General features: G+C 42.2%; 2 protein-coding genes and 1 long non-coding RNA gene across 3 annotated transcripts in view; 2 read left to right on the top strand and 1 right to left on the bottom strand.

Moving 5' to 3' along the window:
* Window positions 1–475: 475 nt before the first annotated feature.
* g2e3 (G2/M-phase specific E3 ubiquitin protein ligase) lies at window positions 476–11,176 on the bottom strand. Its single transcript, XM_084380727.1, is given in 17 exon segments — window positions 476–3,489; window positions 4,046–4,217; window positions 4,328–4,367; window positions 5,150–5,322; window positions 5,433–5,618; window positions 5,623–5,863; window positions 5,951–6,121; window positions 6,317–6,461; window positions 6,630–6,754; window positions 6,924–7,040; window positions 7,165–7,271; window positions 7,644–7,812; window positions 8,602–8,726; window positions 8,859–8,960; window positions 9,057–9,154; window positions 9,639–9,716; window positions 11,014–11,176. Coding segments are annotated over 16 exon segments (2,346 nt in total). The 5' UTR covers window positions 9,700–9,716; window positions 11,014–11,176; the 3' UTR covers window positions 476–3,175.
* On the top strand, window positions 6,035–8,950 carry LOC311273599. Its single transcript, XR_014624688.1, has 3 exons — window positions 6,035–6,223; window positions 8,650–8,764; window positions 8,862–8,950. It is a non-coding gene; the product is annotated as an uncharacterized lncRNA (long non-coding RNA).
* A 1,777-nt stretch (window positions 11,177–12,953) lies between the features above and the next one.
* ehd4 (EH-domain containing 4) overlaps window positions 12,954–27,500 on the top strand; it is a 24,926-nt gene continuing 10,379 nt past the window's right edge. Inside the window, exons 1-3 of the mRNA XM_084380475.1 lie at window positions 12,954–13,415; window positions 17,863–18,039; window positions 21,340–21,437. Of these exons, the coding sequence (XP_084236601.1) occupies window positions 13,186–13,415; window positions 17,863–18,039; window positions 21,340–21,437 (505 nt within the window). The 5' untranslated portion in view covers window positions 12,954–13,185. The remainder of the gene's footprint in view (window positions 13,416–17,862; window positions 18,040–21,339; window positions 21,438–27,500) is intronic.

Raw genomic sequence — 27,500 nt, 5'->3', positions numbered from 1 at the left:
CTATCAGTCAGCGAGAAGGGGAAGGATGAGGAGGTCTCACTCTGCTGCAGTTTTCAAAAACCAGGAAGCATACATACAATACAATCCCATGACTGTATATAAAGAATCTATATGTCAATTGTACGAACAGTTAGAAAGGAGGTCAAATTACAGAGGTCTCACTCTGCATACATTTACACCTGACAATGGAGGTCACCTCCACGGCTCACTGCTGCATCAGAGCAGAATCTAATGTGACTCCAAGAGACCTACAGAAATTACATATTGCATGTATAAAATTATTATTTTATAGTCCCGTAACAGTTTGACTGGTGTACATGTGTGTTTGCATGTTGTTGATTTAAGTTCCCTGTATAAATAAATGTTTAAAATTGACTCTGAGCAGATAAATATCAGTCAGGAAGTCAAAGAAGCACATTAAGCTGTATTTCTTTGCGTTCAGTTATTTAAAGTTGAAGAAATCAGGACAACAAAATGGTTTGTTTCTGCTTTTATGATCCACAATAAAAAGAAAGGTCATATCTGAAAACGAGCACATATATGCAGCAAACAGGAAGAAAAACAGAACAGATACAACAAGTTACAACGGATATAAAAGGAAATATATAATGTTCGATAGAAATCCACCAACGCAGGGAAAGAAATCAGAAGAAGAAAGAAGAAAGGCTTTTTTTCAATTACTGTGAAAAATACAGATGTGGCCTCTGCAGTAAGATCTCAGGTGTTATTACCCCAAAAAGCTGTGGAGATCAGTTGAAGTCATTAATATCACAATCCATTAAAGCTGGAGTGTGTAAGTTATTTTAGGCGTCATTTGGTCAAAAATCAATAACCTTTCAGCATACTGTAATTCATAGTGTTATGACAGAACACTGGACTTCTGTGTCTCCTCTCGGCTCTGTGTTCAGGCTTTAAAAAAAAATCAATGCCGTGACGGCAGCGTTCAGCCAATCACAGTTCATTTTACAGAGCAAGCTGTTTTGGGTGTTCCTATTGGTTGCTCGACCAAAGTCGATGCGCGTTCACCTTCCATCGGTGGTGAAGGTGCAACGGCGGACGTCCCGGCAGGAAAAGCCGCTATCCCGGCATTACCAACAAAAGTGTACACGGCTAAGCAAGCGAAAAAAAAGGAAGACCGATGAAGAGAAACGAGAGTCTAAGAGGGAGACTGACAATAGATGGAATAAATCGCATGTAAACATTGGACAAGCATATCCGAGGTGGAGAGAGCTGAGCGATAGCATCCTGGACAGGTGAGCCTCCAATTTAAGCTTTATGTAGCTGATAATCTAAATGTGTGGTAGTAATCGGCTGTGTAGTTGAAATGACCGTGAATCTAATAAAGCAGGCGGTTTGTGGTCACAATTGACGAGTAATGTTGTGAATTGATTGGCTTTATGCTAACCGTAGCCAAAGGCTCACGACAGCTACAAGCAAGTCAAAGTCAACATCAAATGTATTGTCAGTAGCGTTATATATACACGACATACAGAGGACGTGTGCCGTGTAGATATGGATGTGACAGTTATTTATTTTCAGGTTATGGTGAAAAGAAAGAAGCGTCTGAATAAGGTGGTTGTCTCCGATAGTCCGTGCATGTGGGGGTAATTGTTTACTTTAGCGTTATATGTTGTTTTATTATTCTTAGCATTCACACCTCTTTCCCGTGATATACAAGTGTTGCTGTTGTCATTAGATTATGCTGTATAAGTTTCACGTCAGTATGACAAATATCGTGGCTTTATTAGTGCCACACATGTAGGCTGTGTCATGCTGAGACGTTAGCAAGAAATAATTGTTGTCGGTCTCTATCACGAGAGAAAGGTAAAGTACTTTCTTATCTGTAATTCGGCCACGGCAAGTGTACGACAGAAAAGTTCCGACGTGAATATTTCAAGCGCCACAGTCGCGCACGTCCGCGAGAACGGTGTGGAGATCGCAGTCGAAACAGGGAGGGGAGGGGTGAGCGCAGTTGTTTCCATCCCAGTCTCATGCGTTTTTCACATATTCTACAAACTCCAGCTTTAATTTACTCATTCGACTCCGTTTTAGGGTCCAAATGTTGGAGGTAGGAAGTTTAATCTTCAACAAGAACATTTAAACTTGATCGAATGATGTGTTTGAGCCAATCAGAAGACAGCATGTCTGTAGTTTCTTTTCACAGTTCTGAGAATAAAACACAGTAACGAGTGAAAAGTCTGACATAAAAAAAACAAACTGTCAGATTGAAACATGTTCCTTAAAATCTGATCAGTGACATTTGCCATTTCACCCTTTTTCAATAAAAAATTTAAAAGAAAGAACAAAAATGCAACAAACAAGATAGAAAAGCACAAACAGAACATCTTATATACAACAAAAATATGAGTAAATAAAAAAGTAGCTCTTAAAGACAAAGGTATAAAACCAGCACCATCGTTTTTAAACTGGAAACAAAGATTTTCATTACATCACGTTGAAGCTGGAAAAGAAAGTTTCAAGGTTTAAAAAAGGCAAAGTGAAGAGGATTTTAAAAACGGTTTAAGAATGAGTTTAAGGTTTTTGCTTTGGCTTTGCTCTGAAAATATTTTACTCATCAGCTTCATTAGTGAGTAAAAAGACACTTGAACACACCTCAAGTGTCCACGTTCAACAACACGTCGGTCAGAGTTAAAGGATGTTTACATGTTCATCATTTGAGTTTTCTTCTCTGTATCATTATATCAAGTTATCACTTCCTCCTGTTTGTTTCAGGGAAACTACACCAAACTACAAAACTAGATATTTGTGTTTTTAAAAGATTTCAGTTTCTGTTTCTAAGGCAAGTTCTGCACATGTAAGGATCAATGAGTGATAATCGTCCGTACTTAACTGAGAAAAATCATGTTTTTAAGTTTTCTACAGCAACTCTGTTTTACTGTGAAGCTCCAGAAATGTTTTGTGGACTACGAGACTTCACCTGACTTTCATCGTCATGGAGGGAGGAGATGATGACTGAGTTTAGATTTCAGGGTGAGCTGTTCCTTTAAATCAGCTCTGCTCAGTACACAGGAATAATCTAACAGCTACTTCGATATAAAAAAATCTCTGACAGAACTTCTGAACGTGTCTCAGTATGTAAAATAAGAAACATTATAGAAAACAGCTCCTCTCAACTGATTTCTACCTGTAGAAAGATCAGAGTTCTCCTCCTCCTCTAACTCTCTGTAGGGAGGAGGTGCACATGGTGACTGATGGCCTGCTCCATGGAGCTCTTGAAGGCCTGGTAGGAGGAGGTGACGGGCAGGAGGAGGTGTTTGGAGCCGGGCTCCCTCTGAGGGAAGAGCCCCTCGTCCTGAAACACCTCCCCTCCCGCTCCTCCTCCCTCCTCCTGCTCGACTCCTGGTAGGGAGGAGATGACGGGGTGGAGGAAGGACATGGAGGGAGGAGGGAGGAGGCCAGCCGCTGGGACCTCCTCAGCTCCTGTGGCAAAACGAAGGAGGTCCTGCAGAGAGATGGAGCTCCGACCAACTGAGGAGGAGACAAGGAGTTTATTATCAGTGTGAACATTTGTTTTCAGAAATGATTTTGTAGTCCTCACAGCTTTGACATGTTTGTCCCTGTTCAGCTTCCATCCTTCCTGCTGAGCTGCTGATTTGAGGCTGACGTTCGACCTTCAAACGACTTTTCATGTGTTTGATAATTGATTTTACAACCGAAAAGCTGAATAATCTAAATTCACATTCCCAAACTTAAGAATAACATCAGTTCTGATTACTTTTACAAGTAAATACTTGATCATAAATATTTTATGGTCATTTTAAACTTAATTGAACATTAAAAGCATTCATGTATTTATAGTATATGTAGGCCTCTCACTCATCTAAATTAATTCAATCTCTTCATGTTCAAGTTTCAGTTAGATCAACTAAAAGTAACAAAAGACCTTAAAAGCCTGTTTTTACAGAGAAAACAGAATCTTTTTTAAAACTCACGTCTAATTTAACGTTTACATTTAAAAACTCATATTTCTGCTGTGTGGATGGTTTCATCACATAATAAATAATATATAATAAACCTCCCATACCTTCACACTCCAGCAGGAAGTGTCTCCAGAAGCTGATGACGGCCGTCTCTCGGTTCAGTTCGTCCTCCTGCTGAGAGAAGTTGACGGTGAAGAGCCGACTGACCGCCTGAGCCGTGAGTCGAACCGCCGCCTCACAGAAAACAGTGCAGAACGCCGACGGGTAGAGCTGCACCTGGATCAGATTAAAGGACCGATGCTGTGAGTAACTGTCCCGTCTCCTGTTGTGGTGTCTGATAAACCTTCAGTGTGTTAATACGGAGATAACAGAAAACTTTAAATCACCTGATCAAAAACTCCCAGCGTCTGCAGACCCTCCCGAAACCTGCAGGAGGAGTTAATACAGTCAAGATCTTTAAACACCGAGTGTCAAATAAACAGCACGAATACAGAAAGATTCATCGGTGGCTATGATGCCTCAACAGTACAGTAATTAAGGGCTGGGCAGGTTTCGTACAAATGTCAACCAGTTAGATTTTGTGCAGACCAACTAAACCAGCTGTCCGGTGTTGTACGCAGCATCTTCACACTAAAAGCCCTTCAACAGACAGAAACTCTTAAAGCTTTCATTGTGATAAAAGCCTTTAAGTAAGTTAATTCACATACGTGACAACTTGAAATGATGCATCATATTTTCTGCATCTTGATTACATACAAAGTCAATGATGAGACGAGATCTATGAGCTGTACGATGACACATCTACTGTACTGAGACAGGACAGAAAAGGAGCTGGTGTGGAGGAAAGTGAGCGAGGAAGTCAGACTACCTGGTCAGTCATGGAAATATGTCTCAGCACAGCATAGCTCTGATCGATCTGAACTCCATTCAGGGAATGAACATTTTAGAAGTTGTTGTTTTATTGATCATTTGGCGGCGTGTCACAGTTGCCCTGATGGACTGTAGTGCTGCTACACTCAATCACAGACTCATTTTGTTCCTCTTGGGAGCGGCTGAGTCTTGTTCGACATCTAGTGGTGAACTTCAGCATTACTAGTCCAGTCCGGTCCTATTTTAATCGACCAAACTCTACTGTGATTTAACACTATCCCTGGTTATTTCAGTCAAATTTTGCACCACATTTAAAGCATCAATAAACGTGTGTGTACCTCTGCAGTGGCAGCTGCATCCTGGTGATCAGAGTGAAGCTGACCAGATTCTCCACCAGAGCCTCTCTCTCCTCAAGGCTGCTGATTGGTTGGTTGCAGCCGGCCAGCTCCAGGTACTCCCAACTGGCCGCCATGACTTCTTTCAGCTCGTCCAAAGACTTCGCCTCTGCGATCTAAAATCAGATAAACAATCAATATCAAACCTCTGCTTATAAATGAATCCTAATCTCTAGTGCTGTTATTGTTACTTTGTGTGGTAAAGACTAAAACGTTCATCACTCACCCTGCTGACTTGGCGACTGAAGTGTGTGTCGGGGGTCATGTGTGTGACGGTGAGCGGCTGGTTGGGTGGGTAGTTGAAGAGACACTGGTAGAGAGTGCGAGAGAAGAAGCTGACAGGAGGACCGCCGTGAACCAGAGAGAGAGCGAGCAGGCAGCCGACGTCAAAGTACAGGTCGTCCCGCAGAGCTACACGCACACACCAGAGTCATTAGGACAGGAAATGAAACTGAGGCTGATGAAAAATGAAATAGCAAAAAAAATGAATATTGATTGATACCCTGGGAGTCCAGCGCCAGGTTTTTGGATCCATCTGGACCTTCAAACACCACAGAGTCCTCGATCTGCTGCACCAGCAGCTTCAGGAAATACTGCCTGGCTGTGTTGCTGTCCTGGAGGCTGCTGGGAAATGAAGTCCGTCTGTAATCTTTGAACCTGGTCAGATACAGCAGAGTTGATGAGAGGAGACAAATGAAAATGACCAGATGAAAATGAAGATGATGAAGTTTGTCGTCCACTCACCTGACAGACAGAGTGTGTGTGGGGTCGAAGTCGGCCCTCCTCACCAGCTCCACACCGGCAGCCAGAGCCCGATCCCCACTCACCTCCACCTGGACACTGAGGGGGAGGAGCTGAGGCACCAACGCCTGCAGGACCTCTTTAGGTGATCCACATGCAACAGGTAACGACGGCCTGACACAGAAAGAGATTTCATCTAAATGTCAGTCAAGTTTAAAGGATCATTCCTGCTATTTTATTCCTCTCAATTTCAGGAGCAGCCTCGTGATAAAGCAGGTAACCACACAGGTGTGTTTTGTCCAGTAACTGAACCAGGTAAGAGAGGTTTAAGTACGGCTGATGGAGGACAGGTGTGTGAGATCTGTGTACCTCTTACAGCTGATGGGGGTGTGGAAGGAGGACAGGTGTGTTAGGTTTGTCCTCTTACAGCTGATGGGGGTGTGGCTGGAGGACAGGTGGCGTTTAGAAAGCAGACTCCTCCTCTGACCTCCCTGAGGAGACGCGACCAGGGAGGCTGCAGAAGACAAGCACATACAGCATACTTAAACAGTATCAATAACTTCAAATAATAAGGACGGTAATCCTAAATGATGTGGATTATGTTGTGTTTATAAATAATTATGATAGAACTCAGAGCAGAGTCATAAACCAGCGGATCAGTCCGTCTATCAGTGACTCGGACCTTTCCCGTCTGTAGCCTGTTGACAGTCACTGCAGGCCCAGTCTCTGGTGTCCAACTTCAGCCCCGAACACTTCCTGTGAGTCCCTCCAGATCCACACAGCCGGCAGCGAATCACCTCAAACCAACTGAAACAAACAAGAAGGGTCCTCCACAGATTCAGCATCACAGGAGCTTTAGGCTTGTTAAATTCCTAATATTTCTCCGCACCGCTAAAGCGAACAGTTTCACATGTGACCTCATCTTATAAGTGGAATCTGTATTTAGATTGTGAAGGAAGTGAAAGAAATCTCGTACCCGGCCTTGGCGGAGTGTGTGCGTCCGTCATTGCAGAGGCAGGTGAGAGCGTCACAGCGCGTATAAACCTCCAGTAGCTCTGAATACGCGTTTGCCTCCAACTCCCATGAGGCATCTCTGCAGATAGGAACATATGGAGGATTAGAAAACATTTTGTTCTCCCTGACTTCTGTTTCCATCTACCCACAATCCCCTTGTCTTCTGTGGTCTCTCTTACTGTTAGCATTACTGATGATGTTACCTCTCTGGGATGTATATTCCCATCCTGAGCATCTCCTCCTGGAAGTTCTCCTTGTTGTTACACAGAGTGCATCTGAAGAAGAAGAGGCCGGCACTGTGGGCCTGACGCTGAGACACACAAACACACAATGGTCAACTCTACACAACCTGACACGCTTGAAAACTTACAAGAGTAGATACATGTACATGCTGTTAACCATCCGTACACGCTGCTGCTGGTTTTAAGGGTCAGTTCATCCAAATCACAAAATTCCAGCATCCAGCATAACTTTACTAGCAGCTCTACTTATCATTTAAACACTAATGCAGACAGTCTGCAGTCTGTGGATGATCCACAGTAACCCAGATATTTAACTATCTGTGTGGCTGCATGTTACCAAGGTGAGGTGGAAAATATGTTTTTTGTAGGCAGATGCTTTAGAACACAGCACAACCAACTGACTTAATAAAATAAACACCACGGTGACACAGCGAGCGTACCTGCACACAGTCCCTGTGGAACCAGCTGGCATGGCAGGACGGACATTTGAGGATGGAGTAGCAAAGGACGGGCTCGATGGAGTCCAGACAGATGGAGCAGGACTGAGGCAGGCTGAGGTCTGAACCCACACACAGAGACTGAGTGGGACTGTGATCTGGACAGAAAGACCTGGACACAAAGACAAAAAATCTTTATTCTTATTCAAGCATTGCAAGCATAAGGGTGAGTAGTGTATATGTGGTCATTAGAGTGAGTTTGGTTAGTCTGCATTTTGCCAACAGGTCAGTACATGTATAAAGTTAAGAGACATTATAACTTTCAGCGGTCGGTTTTAAGATTTTCTCACAGAAGACGAGAAATTACAAGACGGATGAAAGAAATTAGATTAAAGGTTTGTAGCAATCTGACCTCAGAAACTCAAATTTCAGACTATTTAATGACTTTTAAGATCCAATGTTTATAAAACACAATTTAAGGCTTTTCAAGACTTTTTAAGGACCTGCAGGCACTCATAGCTCTGGTGTCTTGATGTGGGGTTGTATGAGGTCAGACAGGCCTTTCCTTTGGGACTACATTCCCTCAAAAGTTTTCCGACTGGCAAGTTTGAACATTTTTAATGTAACATTTTGTATTTTAAGGCAAATGAAAAGTTAAATGTAACAATCAGAGATTTAGATCAATGGAGCAAAAAAATCCAAATGTACAATACTTCATTTTGCAAGATGTGTTTGTTATGTGACACCTTGAAATAATGAAGATGAAAATGATTCATACGTGCCTGAAATGTCAAATGAATACTTACAACAAACTACTTTTCGAGTTCGAGTTCTTATCGTGTTGGAAATAAATGAATAAAGGAGTGATTTCAGACACCACTCAGCATTACTTTGTCTCAAATACTCTTCAGACTGAAGAGATGATGATTAAAGTGTTGAATGTGTCGTAAGCAGAACTCACGGGAAGAGTCCGGTGAACTGAGAGATGAACTTCTGTTTCCTCCCACAGGGGAAGTGGATCATCTTCTTGCAGCTTCTGACGTAGCAGCCGACACACGCTCCCTTCTTCTTACAGCAGCAGCACGTCTGAAACACACACCGCAAACAGAAAAGAAGCAGAAAGGGTGATTGTCACAATCGGGTTTCAGTGGTTTGGTTCTTACTGGTTTTCTCACTAGTTGTTCTTCTGTGTTGATGATAAAAATACATTTTTCTCACCAGTCGAGCCGAGCGGCGGATCTCCTGTTTGATGTCGTCCACCAGGAAACCAAAGACGCCCTCGTCCTCCTTTCCTCGCTGGTAAACTCCACAGGACGTCAGCTGAAACACACACAGATGATCACAGAAACTCGTGTGAAGAACTCAGATGTTGGTCGTTCTAAGTGTTATGATCTCAAGTCTATGAAAAGGCCTCACCAAACATAAGTAGTGAACAGAGAATTTGTGCTCTTTGAGCGTGACTTTTTCTCCAAACATGGCTGGATCATCATCACTGAGCCTGCAGAGGGCACAGCCTGGAGGGAAGGACATCATATCAATATATTATATATATACTTATCATTTAATTATTCACAATATGAGACATCATCATCTGGATGTCTTGAAATGTTTGACTAATAATAATTTCTGTACTACTTTACTTTATTGAGAATATACCTTCTCAAAGCACCAACAGTCACCTGCAATCTTTTGCCACATTAATATTTTTTTATCATATTTGGTCACAAATATTGGGAAATGTAATTTTGTCAGTGTTTCCTTCACTCTGGACAACCTGTATAACATTAACAATTCCCTTTCCACATATTACTGCTTCATCTTTGGAACATTTAATTACACACTGCTCGTGAACTGTAATTTCAGATTAAAGACCTTTGTGCTGCTCATTTTGACCTGTTCTGTTCTGTAACAGACCGCAGCATCAGAAGCTCCAGTAAAACATTGATTATAGTGATCATGCGAAAATCAGTCAGATGTGTGAAGCTGTCGCTGACTCACACTGCTCCGGGCTGCTGCTGCCGCCGTCTGAGCCCGACAACCTCCTCGCCTTCTTCTTCATGTTGATGTGAAGTGACCCTGCAGGGGTCAGAGGTCAAATCTATTGAGCTTTTCATCCACACAAAAACATTAAGACACCCTGCTGGGTCCAACTGCAACTCCATCCATTGAAATTCAGATTTGTCGAAACTCGCAGGAACTTTATTTTAAGTTCTAGTGGAGATCAAAACACTTTTTTGGAGAAAGTTTGTAAAATTATGTACAAAAAAATCTACACATTCATATTTATTTACAGCCGGGGGGCTTGAATTCATTCTGAAACAATTAGTCGACTAGTTGCCAATAAAACTTAAAATCTCTGGTGTCAATGTCTTTAATGTGAGGATTTTCTGTTTTGTTCGGAATTTTTCACCATTTTCTGACATTATTGCATTTAAACAATTCATAAAAAAGCTCAATTTAAATAACAAATATATATCGCACAGTGTAAACATTTATAACTTCAATAATTTGAAGGTTGAAGTATAAAAGTGCACAGCCAGGTAATTATTTATACACTGACTGAGATTATTTTTAAAAGGTTTGGTAAATATTATTATTATTATCACCTCCAATAAGAAAATGTACAACTATGATAGTTTTACTAACTGTATTGTGTAGAAACAGTGTGGTAACAATATTGTGAAGATGTGTGGAAGATCAATAAAATAGATATTTATAGATGAAAGTTTTGAAACATAACACCATCTAGACAACCCTGTAATGTCATAAAGGGCTACAACTATTGAACAATCTGTTATTTTCTTGATTAATCAATCAATAGTATGGTCTATAAAACGTCAACAGGAAAAGAGAGAGAGGATGTTTTTTAAATGTCTTGTATTCAGTAACAACCCAAAGAGATTCAGTTTACTGTGATATTAAACACAGAAAGTCCTAATAATCAATATTTTCAATTAGCTTTGGCTTGATCGATTAATCAAGATCAAAATGGTTCCGGAAAGTTAAATTAAGATGAACTAGATGGTGAATGAATGAAAGAAAATAAACTAAGCTATGCTAATATTATGCTAATCTAACTAGTTATGCAACTGTTAAGTATAAACTGAGACAAGTGACATAACGTTGAATACAACGAAGTGACGTTAACGTTATGATACAAAATGGTTATCATAAATATATGAACAAGTAGCTACAAGTAGCTATCTAAAAGTGATAAAAACGTACAAACATCAACTGTACAGACTAACGTGTAGTTATACTTTCTCGGAGGCTGATGAAACAAACGTTAGGGGAGAAAATGTCGGATTTTTCTTCGGCAGACTTACAACAAGCGAAAACATGTTGTCAGGAAAACTTTAAATTAAGAACCTACTTTACATTCAGGGCTGAAGAGTGTCAGGCTTCGCTCATTTTCGTGTCGTTTTGTGGAGATTTATTCCGATAGTTTGTGTTTATTTGTGATTAACGCCGTCGAGTTTTAAATTTCCCTCTTTCAAAACAAAAGGACATCATTTCCGCTTCCGCTTCTTCTTCTTCTGCGGCTGCAGGAGTTCTGCTGCGATCTTTATCCGGTTTGCTGCTTTCGCGCCCCCTCGTGGCCGGCTGGTTATTACCTCGCAGGTGACACCTCTCTCAGGTGATTAACACATTAACAACCACATTATTATTATTATCACAAATAATGCGACTCTTAAAAGCTGTAATATGTATTTATTCTCTCATCCTTTTTATCAAAAAGATCAAAGTACTTGTTACGGTCTGTTACAATGTTTCTCTTTAAAGCTTAAACTTTAAAGTACCATCTCTTCATTTTGATGCAGAAAGAGATTTGGACTTAATTTTGATTTTTGATTTAATTTATTGATTTATCATATATTTATAAGTATTTTTTTCTTTTCCTGGCACAAATGTTCTTCCATACTGAGATGAGTTTCATTCCAAAGTGTTGCTTTGTATGAAAAAGTAGAATAGTTTGTTAAACTTTAGACTTTAACCCTCAGACTCTCCTGTTTGCATGTCAACAGACCTTTATCACTACACTCTTCCTCCTCCTCCTCCTCCTCCTCCTCCTCCTCCACTTCGGACTACCCGATTACATCATGATGACATCATCACTGTTTCAATGTTAAATGGGCTGGGATGGATGTGAGTTACACCACATGCAGGGAAAACCATCATTTATCAGGCCTGAAAACAGTTTCTGCATCTACATGATCTTTGCTGAAGACTTAATGCCAGACTCCATATGGAAATCTTCCTCTTTTAAAATCTCATGCTCAGCAGCAAGTTTAAAAAAGTGTTAGAGCTTAATATCAGATGTCAAGCAAATGAATGTAGTCTTACGGTAAATTTGGCTGATACAAAATTAACCAGGCCAGTCTGTATTTTAGGAAATTATTATTTTTTGTTTTTGTCTTGACAAAATGAGACACATTGCAAAATACCAAGTGTCTTAAATATGATACTTTTATTAGTGGGGTTTGGCATGAGTTTCTTTTCATGGTCTTGAAAAGTTTAACCTACAAAATGCTGTGCACACCAGTCACAGTCAGGATAGCGACAGTGTAGGTCAGGCTCCATCCAGCAGGGGGCGGTGCAGGACACAGAGATGGTAACATGAGCCCTAAATGAACAAAATCACAACTTCATCAGTAAATGGAGCTGACTCAGGTGAGCTCACATGAGAAAATACCATATGTACATAAAGACAATAAAAAGATCTAAGATCACTTGAGCCTTTTTCGCAGCTTTTAACTGCATCTCATGGTCTTCTTCACTAAACATCAAGTGTTTTCTTTTTTTTCCCCACAAAAAATCTTAAGTGGAGCTTCACCTGCATGCTTCATCTGAGCTTTCACTCGCATGTCACGGTCTTCATCAGCCAGGTGAACTCCAGCAGGTGTCTCTTAAGTAATAAAGTAATTCCAGCCACATCTCACTGTCTAGTAAGGGAACCTTGAGTTAAGATTGTAATATAAAATAAATATAGATAGATAACATCTCCAACCTCTGAGGAAGACAACGAGATCTGGTTGAAAGCTCTGAAAACACAAAGTAATTCAGAATTGTTTGAGAATAAGAAATAAATATTTGATGTCCATTCAGAATTTGCCAAATTATGAAACTGTTACATATTCAGAGACAGACTCCACAGTCAGCGGCTGTATCTGTTTCTAATAATAAACAAACGTGTGTGTGTGTGTGTGTGTGTGCGTGCTCCATGCTGCGTCACAGGGGAAGGGCGGTGCCCCCAGGTAGGCGCACCAGCAGCGGTCACATCACCACAAACACACAGTCAAACCCAGTCCCACACACACACAGAGGGGGCAGTGTGTTCATAGCAGCCGAGACTCCCAGGTGCCAAACACACACAAATACACACACACTCACTCACACACACACACACATACACACCCGCACACACAACACACACTCCTCCGGTCAGCCTGAAGGACGCACGGAGCGATCAGCAGCCTGTTTTCAGCCGGAACATTTGGAAATATCGAAACAGGGAAGTTGGAGCGGAGCGGAGCGGGTGATCAGCATGTTCAGCTGGGTGAACAAGGAGCAAGGTGGACGCAACAAGGAAGGAGAGATGTACCAGACGGTGACGGAGGGACTGCAGACTCTGTACACCAAGAAGCTGCTGCCGCTGGAGGAGACCTACCTCTTCCATGACTTCCACTCCCCGGCCCTGGAGCCGGCCGACTTCCAGAGCAAGCCCATGGTGCTGCTGGTGGGCCAGTACTCCACCGGGAAAACCACCTTCATCAGGTACCAACCACCACCACCCGCTGGGCGTGCGTGAGCCTGCTCGTAAAATCACCGTAAATAGTTGTAAAGTGTGCTGGGACCTGCACCACATGTGCTAAAACCACCTTTATCAGGTGTTAAAATCTGTTTACACCCCCTACACTGTGTCAATACCAGACCTCGTATGGAAATCGTCCTATTTAAGGCTCTCAAGATTATAGAGAAGGATACAGAAGTGGCAGCATGTGATCTAAGATGTCAAATAAATGTGTCGTGTTTTGTTGTAAATTCGGTTGATATAAAATCCACCACAGCCGATCCGTATGGGATGGGATGTCTGTAAAGTAGCAGAGTGTGATTGGGCTCTTAGTGCATGCTTGGAATCTCCTCGGTGCTTATTTGTAGAAGGCAGCAATGGAAGCCACGCAAAAACCTTGAGATCTCATTAAATCCCTAATTGCTTAGTGACTTGGGTTTATGCTGAAGTGAAGAGTGAACCTCTAGTAAATAAAAAATCTCTTGAGTCTGTCGTTACAGTGTGCAAAGCCTGGCGCAACAGCAAAAGGTCTTAAATTGGATGCTTTTCCAATGGAGTTTGGCAGGGTGTTTAATCTAGACAAGCTGAAAGAAATATCCAGTGTTATCTTTATTGTGAAAACCACAGATGCAGTTTATGGTTGTTATTTTCCACCATATTCTTTTCAAGTCTGACCATATAATTAATTATTTTTGGTGTGTTTATAAGAAAATGGCCACAGAGACCTAATGTGATTGAAAGATATAAATTAATTATATGAATTATATATTAATTGTATGAAAACCATTGAAATTTCCTTCACATCATTTACATTTAAATTAATATTTTCGTCACTTCAGAAATATGTGTGCAAATGTTCGAGTGCTGCATGAATTAATGAATTACGTTATTATTACTGTGTCATACATACATTTAGTGAAGGATTCTCCCAACAAACCAGTTAAAATGTCTTTTTATCCATAAAAGTCTCATGTAGGACTCATGACCTTTAAAATCCTGGAGGCTGGCATGTGTCACGAGTTAAAGAGCTGATCACACACACTGCCAGGGACACACACACACACACACACACACACACGCAGAGACACAGAGAGACACACACACACACACACACACACACACACACACACACACACGCAGAGACACACAGAGACACACACAGACATACACAAACACAGAATGCATACAGCAGCAACAATATCACAGTTCTAGTTGTACCTCATCAGTTTCCAGCCTCTCTCTCCCAGACTGTTTACATCAGTCTGTTAATACTTGATATTTCCTGATTACTTAATCAGACCTGTGACATCACATCCTGTTTTGGTGCTGAGGGTGATTGATTCAGACTGAAGGCTGGTCTGTCGGTCTGATGAGCAGAAGATGAAATATGATACTGGTGGTGTGTGTTCTCCCCTCACTGTTGTTCACCGGTCCGGTGGTTCTACGAGTCAATTAATACACAATAAAATCAATAATCGGTTTATTGTTGAGGTGATTCAACATGCAATCACTCTCTGGTTCCAGTTTCTTCAATGTGAGTCTCACGTTATTGTAAATCGATTATTTTGGGGTTTTTGAACTGTGGGGTTAGGGCAGGTAACGCCTCCAAGAAAGCCAATGCAAGACTTAATATGAAAATGTACCTATTTAAAGCTTTCTCTCTTAGCAGTAAATAAATACAAGAGGTAGAAAATATACAGAGTCAAACAAATGAATCTGGTATTACAGTAAATTTGGCTTTCATAAAAATCAAAAAGCAGGTGTATAGTTAAAGAGAGTGACGTGTTTTTAATTTGGTTCCCAATGCTTCTATGTCTCTCACCAGCCAACAGGTAGGGGGCTTAAATAACCAGATTTTTCACTGGAGTTCGGCATCACTTTCGTAAGAGTCCTGATATGTAAAAAAAAAAAAACAAAAAAAAAAAACATTGATCTTGTTTTTATTTGTTTTGTATCATTTTAAACTTTGAGTTGTGGACTGTGGAGGCAGAAGCTTGTGGCCAGACCTCATACCAAAAGCTTGCTATTTAAAGTAGCTTAAATTGTCAGATTTTTCTATGGAATTTGGCATGGCTTTTGTCAGGGTCTTGACATCTTTAAAAACTTTGATCTTTCAGGTTTCTGACTGTGGTGGCAGAAGGTTGTAGCCATATTTAAAGTGAGGGGGCTTAAGTTGTCAGATTTTTCAATGGAGTTTGGTGTGACTTTTGTTAGGGCCTTGACATGTTGAACTTTCAGTTTTTTGACTGCGGTTGCAGAAGGTTGTAGCCAGACTTCATATCAAAATCGTCATATTTTAAGCTCTCTACTTTAGCACAGAAACTATACACATGGGAGAGCTTCATAAAATATGTCAAACACACGAATGAAGTCTGGTGGTGAATTTGGCTGACAAGGCATGAATAGTATGTGGCTACATTTATATTACATTTTTTATTCCTATAGGTGACAGCCGTCCTCAGACTGAGTGTTCAGTGTGTCAGGACTGCAGAGCTGCAGAGAGTTTGTCTTTGTTTGCACTGTGAAGCAGAGTTACAGTGAGTTTTCACCTGGATCTCTGACAGCACAGACGAGCTGTGACCTGCACACCCTGTCAGTCTGACTCAATCACAACTCTGAGCTACGCCAGCCTCAGATAGAACCACAGCCACCATCTGTGCTTGTTGTAGCTGGACCAGGTTCACTGCATTATTGATCTCCAACAAGTGTCATGTGTCTGCAGATCTTTCAGAAACGGAGGTGATTTGTACGGTGTCCTGGAAGGAAAGAAAACAAGTGGTGAGACTGACTGAGAGCTGAGGTCATCACACTGCATTTAACAGTTTACTGAGCTTATCTCATGTCTGCAGAAGGTGTGTGTGTTTGTGTGTGTGTGTGTGTGTCAGATACTAAGAGAATGCGTTTTGGCGGCAGAACTGACCTGCAATCAGTTTGCGTTCAACACAAGTTGCAGAGTGATTGTTGCTGCAGCAGCTACAGTTCGTGTGTGTGTGTGTGTGTGTGTGTGTGTGTGTGTGTTCCACAACTTGAGACCCCACCCTGCCCTGAGGAATGCTATGAATCATGGGAACTGAAAAGAATGCAATGAATCATGGGAACAGGTTGCCAGTAAATTGCAGAGTCGACATATTTCCTTCTTCTTCTTCTTCTTCTTCTGATGTGAAACCAGCAGAATTAAAGATCACAAACTGGAGCTTTGTCAATAAAGTTTCTAGGTTTTAATGAAGGTGTCATCGGGGCCAGATTAGCCTGCTCATGGTCAAAAATTAGCTGCGGGTCACTGCCTTATCAAACAGATCAAAGAAGAGGGCTTAAATATGCAGATTTTTCAATGGAGTTTGGCGTGACTTTCGTTGGGGTCTTGACATGTTTGACTTTGATCTTGTTTTTCTTTGTTTTTTATCCTTGTAAACTTTGAGTTTTGGACTGTTGCTTTAGAATCAGAATCAGAATCAGAAATACTTTATACATATACATATATGTATATACAGCCGCTAACTGCTGCTAAATGTAGCTGCTGTTAAGCGATACTTGTCAACCCTCCTGATTTTCCTTGGAGACTCCCAGTTTCCTCTCAGGGTCACATTTCTCCTATTTCTCCCGATTTATAACATATTTTCACATCTTTTTTCCCTTTTAGTGTCTAGTGTGCCTCGATCTCCTCAGTGACCCTGGAAAGAAGAGTTCCCTTCTCTTACACTCAGTTTCAAAGGAAACAGGTGTGCATTTTGTGGCCAATGTGATCGATTTTTCTGTTGCACCAACCTTGGTGACCATCAGGATGCACAGACTCTCAATGAATGAATGAATGTTCACGCCAGAGGGGCGAGTTATTCTGCATTATTGTTTTGTTACTGTCTTTGAAAGTCAGCCGAGTGCAGGAAACCAAGTCTCTGAAACTACCCTCGCTATTTTTTAATGTCTCAAGTATGCCGTTAAGTAGTTAGCTCGTTTAGCCGTGCAGCAAGTCAGCATTGTTATTTGAAATAAACCTCCCCAGTGCTGTTTTTCCTTTCATCAAACTGGCCTCTGTCTTCTCGTGCTGTTCTGTCCCGGTGCCCCAGTCGGTCTGGGTTGTATCGCCTCTGATGGTGATGGTCCAGGGGTCAGAGCTGCAGCGCTTCACTCAGTCAGTCTGGTAACAACAAGTCTTCATCCTCCTGGCTCAGAGGCTCAGTGGTGATGCAGTCCTTGTGGGGTCAGTGGTAGTTTTCCTGCTCTGTCTGTTTTCTCTTTGATGTCCACGTCTTTCTGAGACAACAGGAAGTGAGAGGACAGGGACTCGCTGCAGCCGTCTTCCATCTCTTCCTTCCTTTCTCACTTTTCTTTAACGAGGGAAACTGTGTGAGAGGTCGACGATGTTCAGATGAAACGACAGAGACACAAAGATCTCCGTCCTGACTGACCACCTCTCTCTCTCTCTCTCCTCAGGTACCTGTTGGAGCAGGATTTTCCAGGGATGCGGATCGGTCCGGAGCCGACCACCGACGGCTTCATCGCGGTCATGTATGGCGAGAACGAGGGCGTTGTCCCCGGCAACGCTCTGGTGGTCGACCCTAAAAAACCCTTCAGGAAGCTCAACGCGTTTGGAAACTCCTTCCTCAACAGGTAAACACACACACACACACACACACACACACACACACACACACACACACACACGACTACCAATGACAACAGGAAGTTGTTCAGCCTCTTTTTTAGCATCCCACGATGTTGAAGCCCTGTTTCCACCCACCTGTGTTGGACAACAACTAGTCCATCCTTGTCGGTGGCTTTTGGGTGTGTAGACTCAGCAGTGAATACAGACTACCGCCACCTGCTGGTATGGAGAGTAATTTCCTCGCACGCAAGCATTGAACGTACAAGCTAGTTGGCCGTCCGCTGTAGTCATTGTGGTGCATTCAAGTGCAGCTTTTTGGCTGCAGCACAAGTGACAGCCAGCCTTCGTCTCGTCAGTAAAGAAATATATATATATATATATATATATATATATATATATATATATATATATATATATATATAATCGGATGTTTTAGCTCAAGCTAACAACTCTTAGAAAGCATTTAATTAAATTAGTTCAGGGTAAAAACTAGACTAAAACAATTATAAAACCTGGATCTGTAAGATGAAAATGTTTCGATGTCGACCTTCACGATCATCAATCAGCTCGATCACTGGTCATGCAGTTTCATCTCCTCTTTCATCAAATCTTTGTTTTCTATAAGAAAACTGAACCTTCTGCTCCACAAGGAGCTCCAGCTGTGGTTCTGACGGCGTTTTAAAGGCTGCTGGTTGAGTTTAATTGATGCAGAACTCAGAGGAGACTTTAGAGAAACACGAAGCTGCAGACTGATGAGACATTTTAGACCTCAGAGCTCCACCCGGCCCTGAAGACCTCCACTCAGTTAATCCATTTAGTTTGAAGCTCCATCGTGTTTTCTTACTCTCTGCTGTTATGATGGCTGATGACGGAGCTGCAGAGCTTCATCTAGTTTAGTTTGAATTTAAAGTCTGATCACACTGCCAGGGACACTGCATTTAAAGTCCTACATAAGTAGAAAAGTATTGGCATCAAAATACACTTAAAGTACCAAAAGTACTCGGTAAGCAGAATGACACATTTCAGAATAATATTGATTTATAATTATTGATGCATTCATGTGTTCATCTCTTTAATGATACAGCTGGTAAAGATGGAGCTCATTTTAATGACTTCATATACTGCTGGTAGTTTATTCTGCATCATCATATTTTTATTAGTTCATTTTGTTTTTATTGTAAAAACAAAACAAACAGTTGATGGATGCAGCTCAGTTTGTGACGTACAGACGTTAGTGTGGGAAACAGTTTCACTCCCTTTTTGAATCGATTTCCACCAGTCAGTACAGCCGTGTGTGTGTGTGTGTGTTGTGTTGTGTCCACAAACACTCAGAGGTGTGTGTTGCCCTGCAGTGATGTTGTCAGTGTGAACAGCAGCGCCTCCATTTAAATGTTGAGGCTGAAATCTGATTCAGGAGGTGAAACTGCTCACACACACACACACACACACACACACACACACACACACACACACACACACACACACTCATCCTGGCAGCTCTTCACACTCCTGTCACTGCGTTCCTCAAAACATTCACAACCCAGGAAATGACCCCTCCACCCCCTGACTGACATGTAAACACACACACACACACACACACACACACACACACGCTGTCAGACCTGACAGGTCATACTGAGGGTTTAAATTTAGCTAAAAACACTCGGGTCCAAACGTATTTCCTCCGTCCAGAAATATTTCTAAGAGAAGCAGCACGGAAACGAACCCTCCAACTCTTTGTGTGTGTGTGTGTGTGTGTGTGTGTGTGTGTGTGTGTTGGTGGGTGTGTGTGTTAGCGTGTACCCTTGGCATTCCTTAAACCAGGAATCCCATCTTGTCCTGATGTGATGGAGGAACTAAAATAAGTTATTGTTTCCAGGGGAAGTGTGTGTGCGTCACCACGTGTCGGCGTGGCGTTTTTGTTTTTTCCCGCCTCGAGCGGCTGAAGACTGTCTGCTAAATTTAACTTTCAACTTTATATTTATTACACGGTGACAGGGAGGTCACACATACACACACCAACCATTGAAGTAGTAACCACATCGTCACCAGACTCCCTCAACAATTGTAGTGATTTTAGGAGCTGTTGAATGAGGAGAAACTTAACAAACTTTGTGAAACGGCTTCGACTACTGATTTCACCATTTACACTCAATTTATGAAAGAAGAAACATTTTATTGATCTAAACATGTCACATTTTACAAATACACTAAACAGTAACCAGTATAGGCGACTTCTTTGTCCCCAGACTCCCTTAACAAATGTGTCAGTTCAGTGAGTTGTTGAGTTGGAGACACTTTATAAACTGTGTGAAACTCTGTCTCTGACTGATTCTGACTGATTTGTTCCTTCTTGTAAATTCAGCAAATGTTCTACATGAACTTCTTTCTGTCTTTGAGTAGAAACATGGAGTCTGTTCGTCTCACTGATGTTTATTTGCACATAGAGCAGCTCTGGCTCTGTCTTTAGTCATGATGTTTTGTAGCTATGCTAGTGGATGAAACAGATTAAAGAATAATCATAAAACTAATTGTCAACAATTTTGATAGTCAAACTTCCTTCAGGATGGATCCCGTTCTGTCTCGTCTTAAAATAAGTAATTCTGGTTGTGACGAGGGCGTCACCTTGGAGTCTGCATTATATGACAAATTAATAGATTGATAATGACAATAATAGTTAGAAGCAGCCACCGACAGTCTGTAAATCCTCCAGATAAGATGACTCTGTTGCCACTGTGATGATCACGCCCAGTTTATTACACAACAGAGACGAGAGCGCTTCACCTCTGTTAAACGAGCCGGATCCTTCCTGACTGAAACAATAGAGCGAGCCGGGAGGTCTGGCTAATAACTCACTGCAGCATGTCTGATCTGTGAACGAGCTGTCATCACAACACACAACAGGAAGATGATGTCAGAGCGATTCAGACTGAACAACACCATAATGATTACGATGATCTCCTGGGACTGATTTTACAGGAATGAACAGTCAGATTTCCTCTGGTGAGACCGTGTGTTCATGTACGGATACAACAAGAACTGTGAGCGATGCTGTCTGTCTGTCTCTGTTTCATAGACGAGCATAACAAATCAGATCAGAGCAGATGGATAATAACTTCAATTAAACTCAATCAAAGTGTTGAAGGGAAACAAAAACCTGAATTGACTCAATTAACAGTCTGAAATCCTGACAGCGACCGGAGTGAGTAGAGCAGAAGGAAATGATGGAAACCTGTCTCACTCTCTCTCCTGTGTGTGTGTGTGTGTGTGTGTGTGTGTGTGTGTGTGTGTGTGTGTGTGCTCAGGTTCATCTGTTCTCAGATGCCCAATGAGGTTCTTCAGAGCATCAGCATCATCGACACTCCTGGTATCCTGTCTGGAGAGAAACAACGAATCAGCAGAGGTAAGATCTGTGTGTGTGTGTGTGTGTGTGTGTGTGTGTGTGTGTGTGTGTGTGTGTGTGTGTGTGTGTGTGTGTGTGTGTGTGTGTGTGTGTGTGTGTGTGTGTTGTGTAATAGTCCTTGAGACGTGTTCACTTCCTCATATTGTATGAAGTGCGCCTGCTGGCATCAGTCAGTCATTGGTCAGACTCAGACTGCAGTGAGGAAACCTCCAGAGGTCACAGGAACACATCAGCCAACAGTCAGTCAGTCAGTCAGTCAGTCAGTCAGTCGTGTTGATGTTGCTGCTGTTTGGACGATAGTGATGATGTCATCATCACTTTGATCCGGACTGAAACATCTCAACAGCTATTGGACGGATGGTTGTTACATTTTTGTGAATGTCGACATTCTCAGTTGTGAATTCAGTTGCTGATCCTCTGACGTTTCATCAGCCGCCATCGTCCACATCCTTTAGTTTATGACCAAACACCTGCAGAACACGTTCACATCAGCCTCAGCTGGACTTAATACTGCGCCTTTATTCCTCCTCGCCGCCTGTATGAAAGCTACAGAGGCGTAAATGCAGGACGGGGTGTGACGTTCTGCTGGCGTCACACGGCTGAACAGATCCTTCACTCATGAAATGAAAGAGAAATGTCCCACGCTTCAACCCACAGAGCAACATTACAGGACCAAACAACAGTAACCTGGCTGCAGGTCGTTTCTTCAGCATCCTATATGAGGAAATAATGCTGAATTTATACGTGGTCACAGTTTCGAACCAGAAAACAACGTTGTGATTTTGAGCATAACCTTTAACCCTTGAGACGTTAACGACCCCCCGGCCTTTCCTCTGACTCCCCTGTCAGGACAAACGTGACCGGCAGTTGGAGTTGTCCTGTCACACGTCTCCTTGTGAAACTCTTCATCCCTGTTTTCTCTCACTTCCTGTTTCGTCTCTCGGTCTGTTTCCGCTGAAGAACCACAGAGTTTAAAACTGAGGATCTGAAACCAGAGAAACTGATCATCAGCATCCTCACATCAACCAACCGTCAGAGATCTTTCTTAAGACTTCTTAATCCTGAGAATCAGTCGGTTACAGATGTGTAGTAACTGTGGATGAAGATACTTCATGTTCCTTTAATGCATGAAAGCTAAAATGTATTTTCAAACATATTTAAAAGCTTTGTTCTGGTCCAGTGTCTGCGCTCTGCTCTGAACTGTCACTTACTTTCAGTTGTAGTTCTCAGGAGATCACAGCTGCTGAAACTGCAAACAAACTGAAGTTTAAAACCTTTAATAACTCCTGAACAGGTGTGTTGAACACGTGTGATTGCTGTGAACTCTGAAGCTGATTGGCATCATTGTTATAATCACAGTACAGATGCAGATGATTTAATTACAGGATGCAGCTCATTCACTGTAGATGTAGCTTATTAGATCAATGTGCAGTACTTACTGTACTGAAACACAGAGCTGCTGGACTTTCAGTTATCAATAAGAAGAGACGTCCGTCTGATGCGACCTCATTTAGTCCAGTTTAAGGAGCGTGTCATGCAGAGTCTGCATACGATCACAATCTATATAAAACAAAGTAGAAATCTCCCCAATCACATTAGAATGATTAATTATTTCTGATTAGAGATATTCAAGTATTCTGGTCGAATCAGAATATATGTCACAGAAAACCGAACTATCGCAGTGTCAGCTTTTTCCATCATCATGCAGCTCGACTCACGCTGATTACTTTCATGATTAATTCATTAATTAAGTAATCCATCCATTAAAGGTATAGCTGGTAATGTTGGAGAGCTGCAAGATTTGAAAGTGGCACTTGGACCGAGAGGCAGGGATTGGTCAGTGTTTACAGGCCTGCAGCTGCCACAGAGGTCTGACTTATTTCAGTCCTTCTTCTGAGCACATTATGTTTGGACTACTGTCAGGGTGGGAAGACCATTTCACCCAGTATAACAAGGTGCTTCTGAACAGGATTACCAACTGTACCTTTAATTGTTATATTTGCTTTGTTGCCTCATGTTTTCAGGTTGTCCGTCTGTCCCGTTCTCATGAACGTGACATCTCAAGAACACCTTGAATTCGTACAATAATTACAATGAAACTTGACGTGCAAATGTCTGACAGGATGAAGTGATGAAGTTACGACGTTCGATATCCAAAAGGTCAGAGGTTAAATGATCTGTGACATCATAATACCCTGCAAAAAATGTGGCGTCTTAAAAGCCACCGTCCAAAACCTCAGAAATAATTAAAAAAAACTTCACGGCACTCGTCTCTAAACTTTGACATGCCTTTATTCTCCCTTCAAACATCCGAAAGACTCCCTGACGGACGCTTGATGCTGAAACATGAACATGACCCCGCTGTGACACTAAATCATCTTAATAGTCATAAAGAGTTTGCCTCAGAGCTGTTTGGAGGTACTCTCCTCTTACATTTATTGATTAACTCTTCATTTACTGTCAGAAACAACAAAGAGAAGCAGCAGATCTTCACATCACAGCGAGACCATGTTTGATGCTTTTGCTTGAAAAATGACTGAAACGATTAATCGATTGTGGAAATTGTCAGATTCATTTTCTTTCAGTCTTCTAATCAGTTAATTGAGGAATGCTTGCACCTCTGCGAGCATTTTTTTTAATGAGAATATGAATTGTTAATAAAACCACGCAGCGAGGAGGTTTCTGAGCCCTCAGTCGTGTCTGCAGGCGCTCTTGTTGATGCTGAGGTTCTCTATCGTACAGTATGTTCCTCTCGTACTGTACAGAAACTTCTCCTGCTGCATCGTGTCCCTGTTGCTCTTGTATTGAGTCAGCTTGGATGACAGCATCAGTTTAAAGCCTCAGCTGGGCGGGTGGAGGGTGGAGGGCGGAGGGATGATGGAGGGAGGATTAGAGGGAGGGACGGAGGGCCACAGGAAGCGGCGGTGGGGCGTTCCCTCCATCTGGAAGCATTTAGAGCTGCTCAGCTGAGGCTGAATTCCTCCTGAAGACATTCACCAGGCCAACTGTGACTCAACACACACACACACACACACGCACACACACACACACACACACACACACACACACACACACACACACACACACACACACACAGAGGCAGGCTGACGTCAGCAGCATCACTGACGGATGAAACTCCACCTGAAGGGTCAGTGAGATCACAGCTACTGATCAGTTTTATTATCAGTCATCAACATTCAGCAGTCTGGATGAAGTCAGTGTGTGTGTGTGTGTGTGTGTGTGTGTGTGTGTCCTGCAGCTGCTTCACAACAAACACCTCCTGATGTGTTGAGGTGTTGACCTGCATGTTTGTTGATGAGTGGATGAATCCATTAGTCGACCGAAAGAAAAGAAAAGAAAAGAAAAGAAAATATTGTCAGGTGCGACCATTTAGTTGCATAGTTTATAACTACAAGCACCTGTACCTGTATCTGCATCATCATCATCATCAAATCTCATGTAAATACCAGGAGAGGCGTCTCCACTGGTACGTTGTGTTTCTGTGGCGCTCCTACATTTTGTTCTTCCAGTAGAAGTCAGTCTGGGTGTTTTGTGTACGACGTCCTTCATGTGCCTCATTAGAGATGTTGATTCTTGTGTTTTTCACTGTAGGAATGAAGCAGGACATGTGGATAAAATATCTGCTGTACTGGCGTTACAAAGTTCAGAGGCTTCGTCCTCGCTGCAGCAGGCCGGGCTTCCAGTCCGACCTGCGGCTCTTTGCTGCGTCTCATCCCTCTTCTCTCGTTGAAACTCCTGTTTCAGTTCAACTTCTCTAATGCAGAACAAACTTACTATGAATAAAGTTGTTAGCAGAAACAAGGCTGGTGGCCTGGATTAAACAACAGATTGAGAGATTTATGAATTGCACCTGAAACTGGAAGAAGATTGTGTTGCTGAGATCGACAGTTTGTGTGAATAGTTGATGACGACAAAGTGAAGACGGCAGCAACGATTCAGGAAAGTGTGGATTCGGCCCGTGAAAGTCTTGTCAGACTACAAACATGGAATCAAAGATATGTTGTGTTTCTTTGTGTTTGCAGTGAGTCTCTGAGCTGTGTCAAGTGTTTCATGGAGGCGTTGCAGTTGCATGTTTGGCAGCAGATTGTCTGCAGGGTGGAGCTGCTGTTTGCCCGCTTGGCGTGTTTCTGGACTGATCTGCTGCCAGTCCTCCGCCATCAGAGGCGGAGTGTGACTGCAGCGTCAGCGAGGACGAAGCCGTCCCTTCAGTTAGTGTCGAGCTGCAGCTGTAATGTTGTCCATGTGTTGTTTGTTGCTCTTCTTTTCTCTCTTTTCTTCATTTCATTTCCCTGAACTGGATTTCTCTCCTTCTCTCTGGATCTCAGTGAGTCGCTGCTGGATCTGATTCTTACTTGAAGTGAAGTTTGTCCTCCTGAGCTTTCAGCCAATAATCCCTCCCTTCTTCCCCTGAATCTGTCCTCCGTCATCACACTGACTCAGCCCGGTCCTGGTTTCTGTTTCACTGGTCGGCTTCATCGCCATCAGACAGTACATGAACTCAGTGACCAACATGACATCACTGCTCTACAGCGGGAGGACGAGTGCTTGGTCTCAGCGGACATTGTTTGCGTGGATTAGGTTTAATTTATATTAAAGGAACAGTTCAACATTTCTGTAAATTATGTTGTTGAACTGTGGACAGAGACATGCAAGCTGCTTCCCCCTCATTCCAGTCTTTATGCTAAGCTAAGCTAACCACGTGTTAAAGCTCCAGCTCTGTACTGAACTGACATAAAAAATGGCAGTCCAATACGCTCTCCACTGAAATTCAGTAGCAACATTTAGGCATCAAGTGAAATATACATGAAAATGCAGCATGGACGTCCGGCGAGTTCGCCAAACTTCATTTAATTTCAATTCACGTCATACACCGTTAGAAAGATTAAACTCTTGTGTTTCTATAAATGTAAACCCTTTCAAGATAAAACCACATCAGCAAAGTACAATCAACAAACAAATGAGCTAACAAACTAGCATCTACAAAAAAACATCTTCTCTTATTCGCAAATGTCCACCAGATCCATTTCAGTAACATAACACAGAAGCTGTTATCTGTAAAAAGACATCATCCCTCTGAGATGGCCGCTGTTTGATTGACTTGACTTGTGTATATGCCCGCCCCAGAGCCTACAACAGCCAATGAGTTATTGCATAGACAAGTGACCCACTCCCTCTTCTTCGTCCTCTCTCCTGAGCCTCTTACACACCAGCCTCCGGATGATTGATGCATCATGTAGTCATTGAGATTTCAAATCCAGTAATATATAGTTTATATCAGCTTTTAAAGCCCTACACTTTGAAATTATGCAGGTTTATGTAGTTTTATGGCTGTTTTCCCACCTCAGCACCTGTTTTTGACTACTTCATATGCACAGTGTTTGTGTAAATAAGGAAATAAAGAAGTATAATGAGTTTGTGCTCCTGTTACTCTCAGTCAGGGGGATTTTGAGGTCATAGACAGCTTCTGTTTTTTCCCCAGGCAGCTGAATATTTCCTCAAACATGTGTTAAGTGTCTATTTTCAGTGATCTTGTTATTAAATGTGAACTTGGAGCGAGTCAGACGATATGATGTGTTTTCCAGCTAAGGGGCAGTTACAGTTCGTCTGCAGGCTGATTAAATAATTAATTCAGTGTTTTCAAACTTCTATTGATTAATGAAAGAAGCACTTACACAGTGTCTAACTGCAGGGAAAACATCCACTTAAAGCTTATTACCTTTCAAAGGAGGCCAAGACCAGGCACATTTCCAGGCATGAGAGCAGGTTATAGTGCAGCGTAAACTGTCCACACGGTGAGGGGCTGCGTCCTCTGTAGCCTCTACGTCCCCCCGCTGTCTGAGGCTGTTTTGGTTGTTTTATTGTTTTTATTTGCTGCCATGCGAGCCGAACAATAACTCTCCTCCAACACCTCACAGCCTCCATTCTTTCTCTCTCAGGTTTCCTCTGTTGAACTCTGCACACGTTCTTTCCAAGACATAAATACAGCGAGTTAAAGCTCTGAAGAGGAAGTAGTATTGTTAGGCTGAAGGTGTTTCCTTCTGA

This window comes from Pagrus pagrus (genome assembly GCF_965226575.1).
Source record: "Pagrus pagrus genome assembly, chromosome: 18".
NCBI classification, from domain to species: Eukaryota; Metazoa; Chordata; class Actinopteri; order Spariformes; family Sparidae; genus Pagrus; species Pagrus pagrus.
This window is presented reverse-complemented; position numbering and strand designations above follow the sequence as displayed.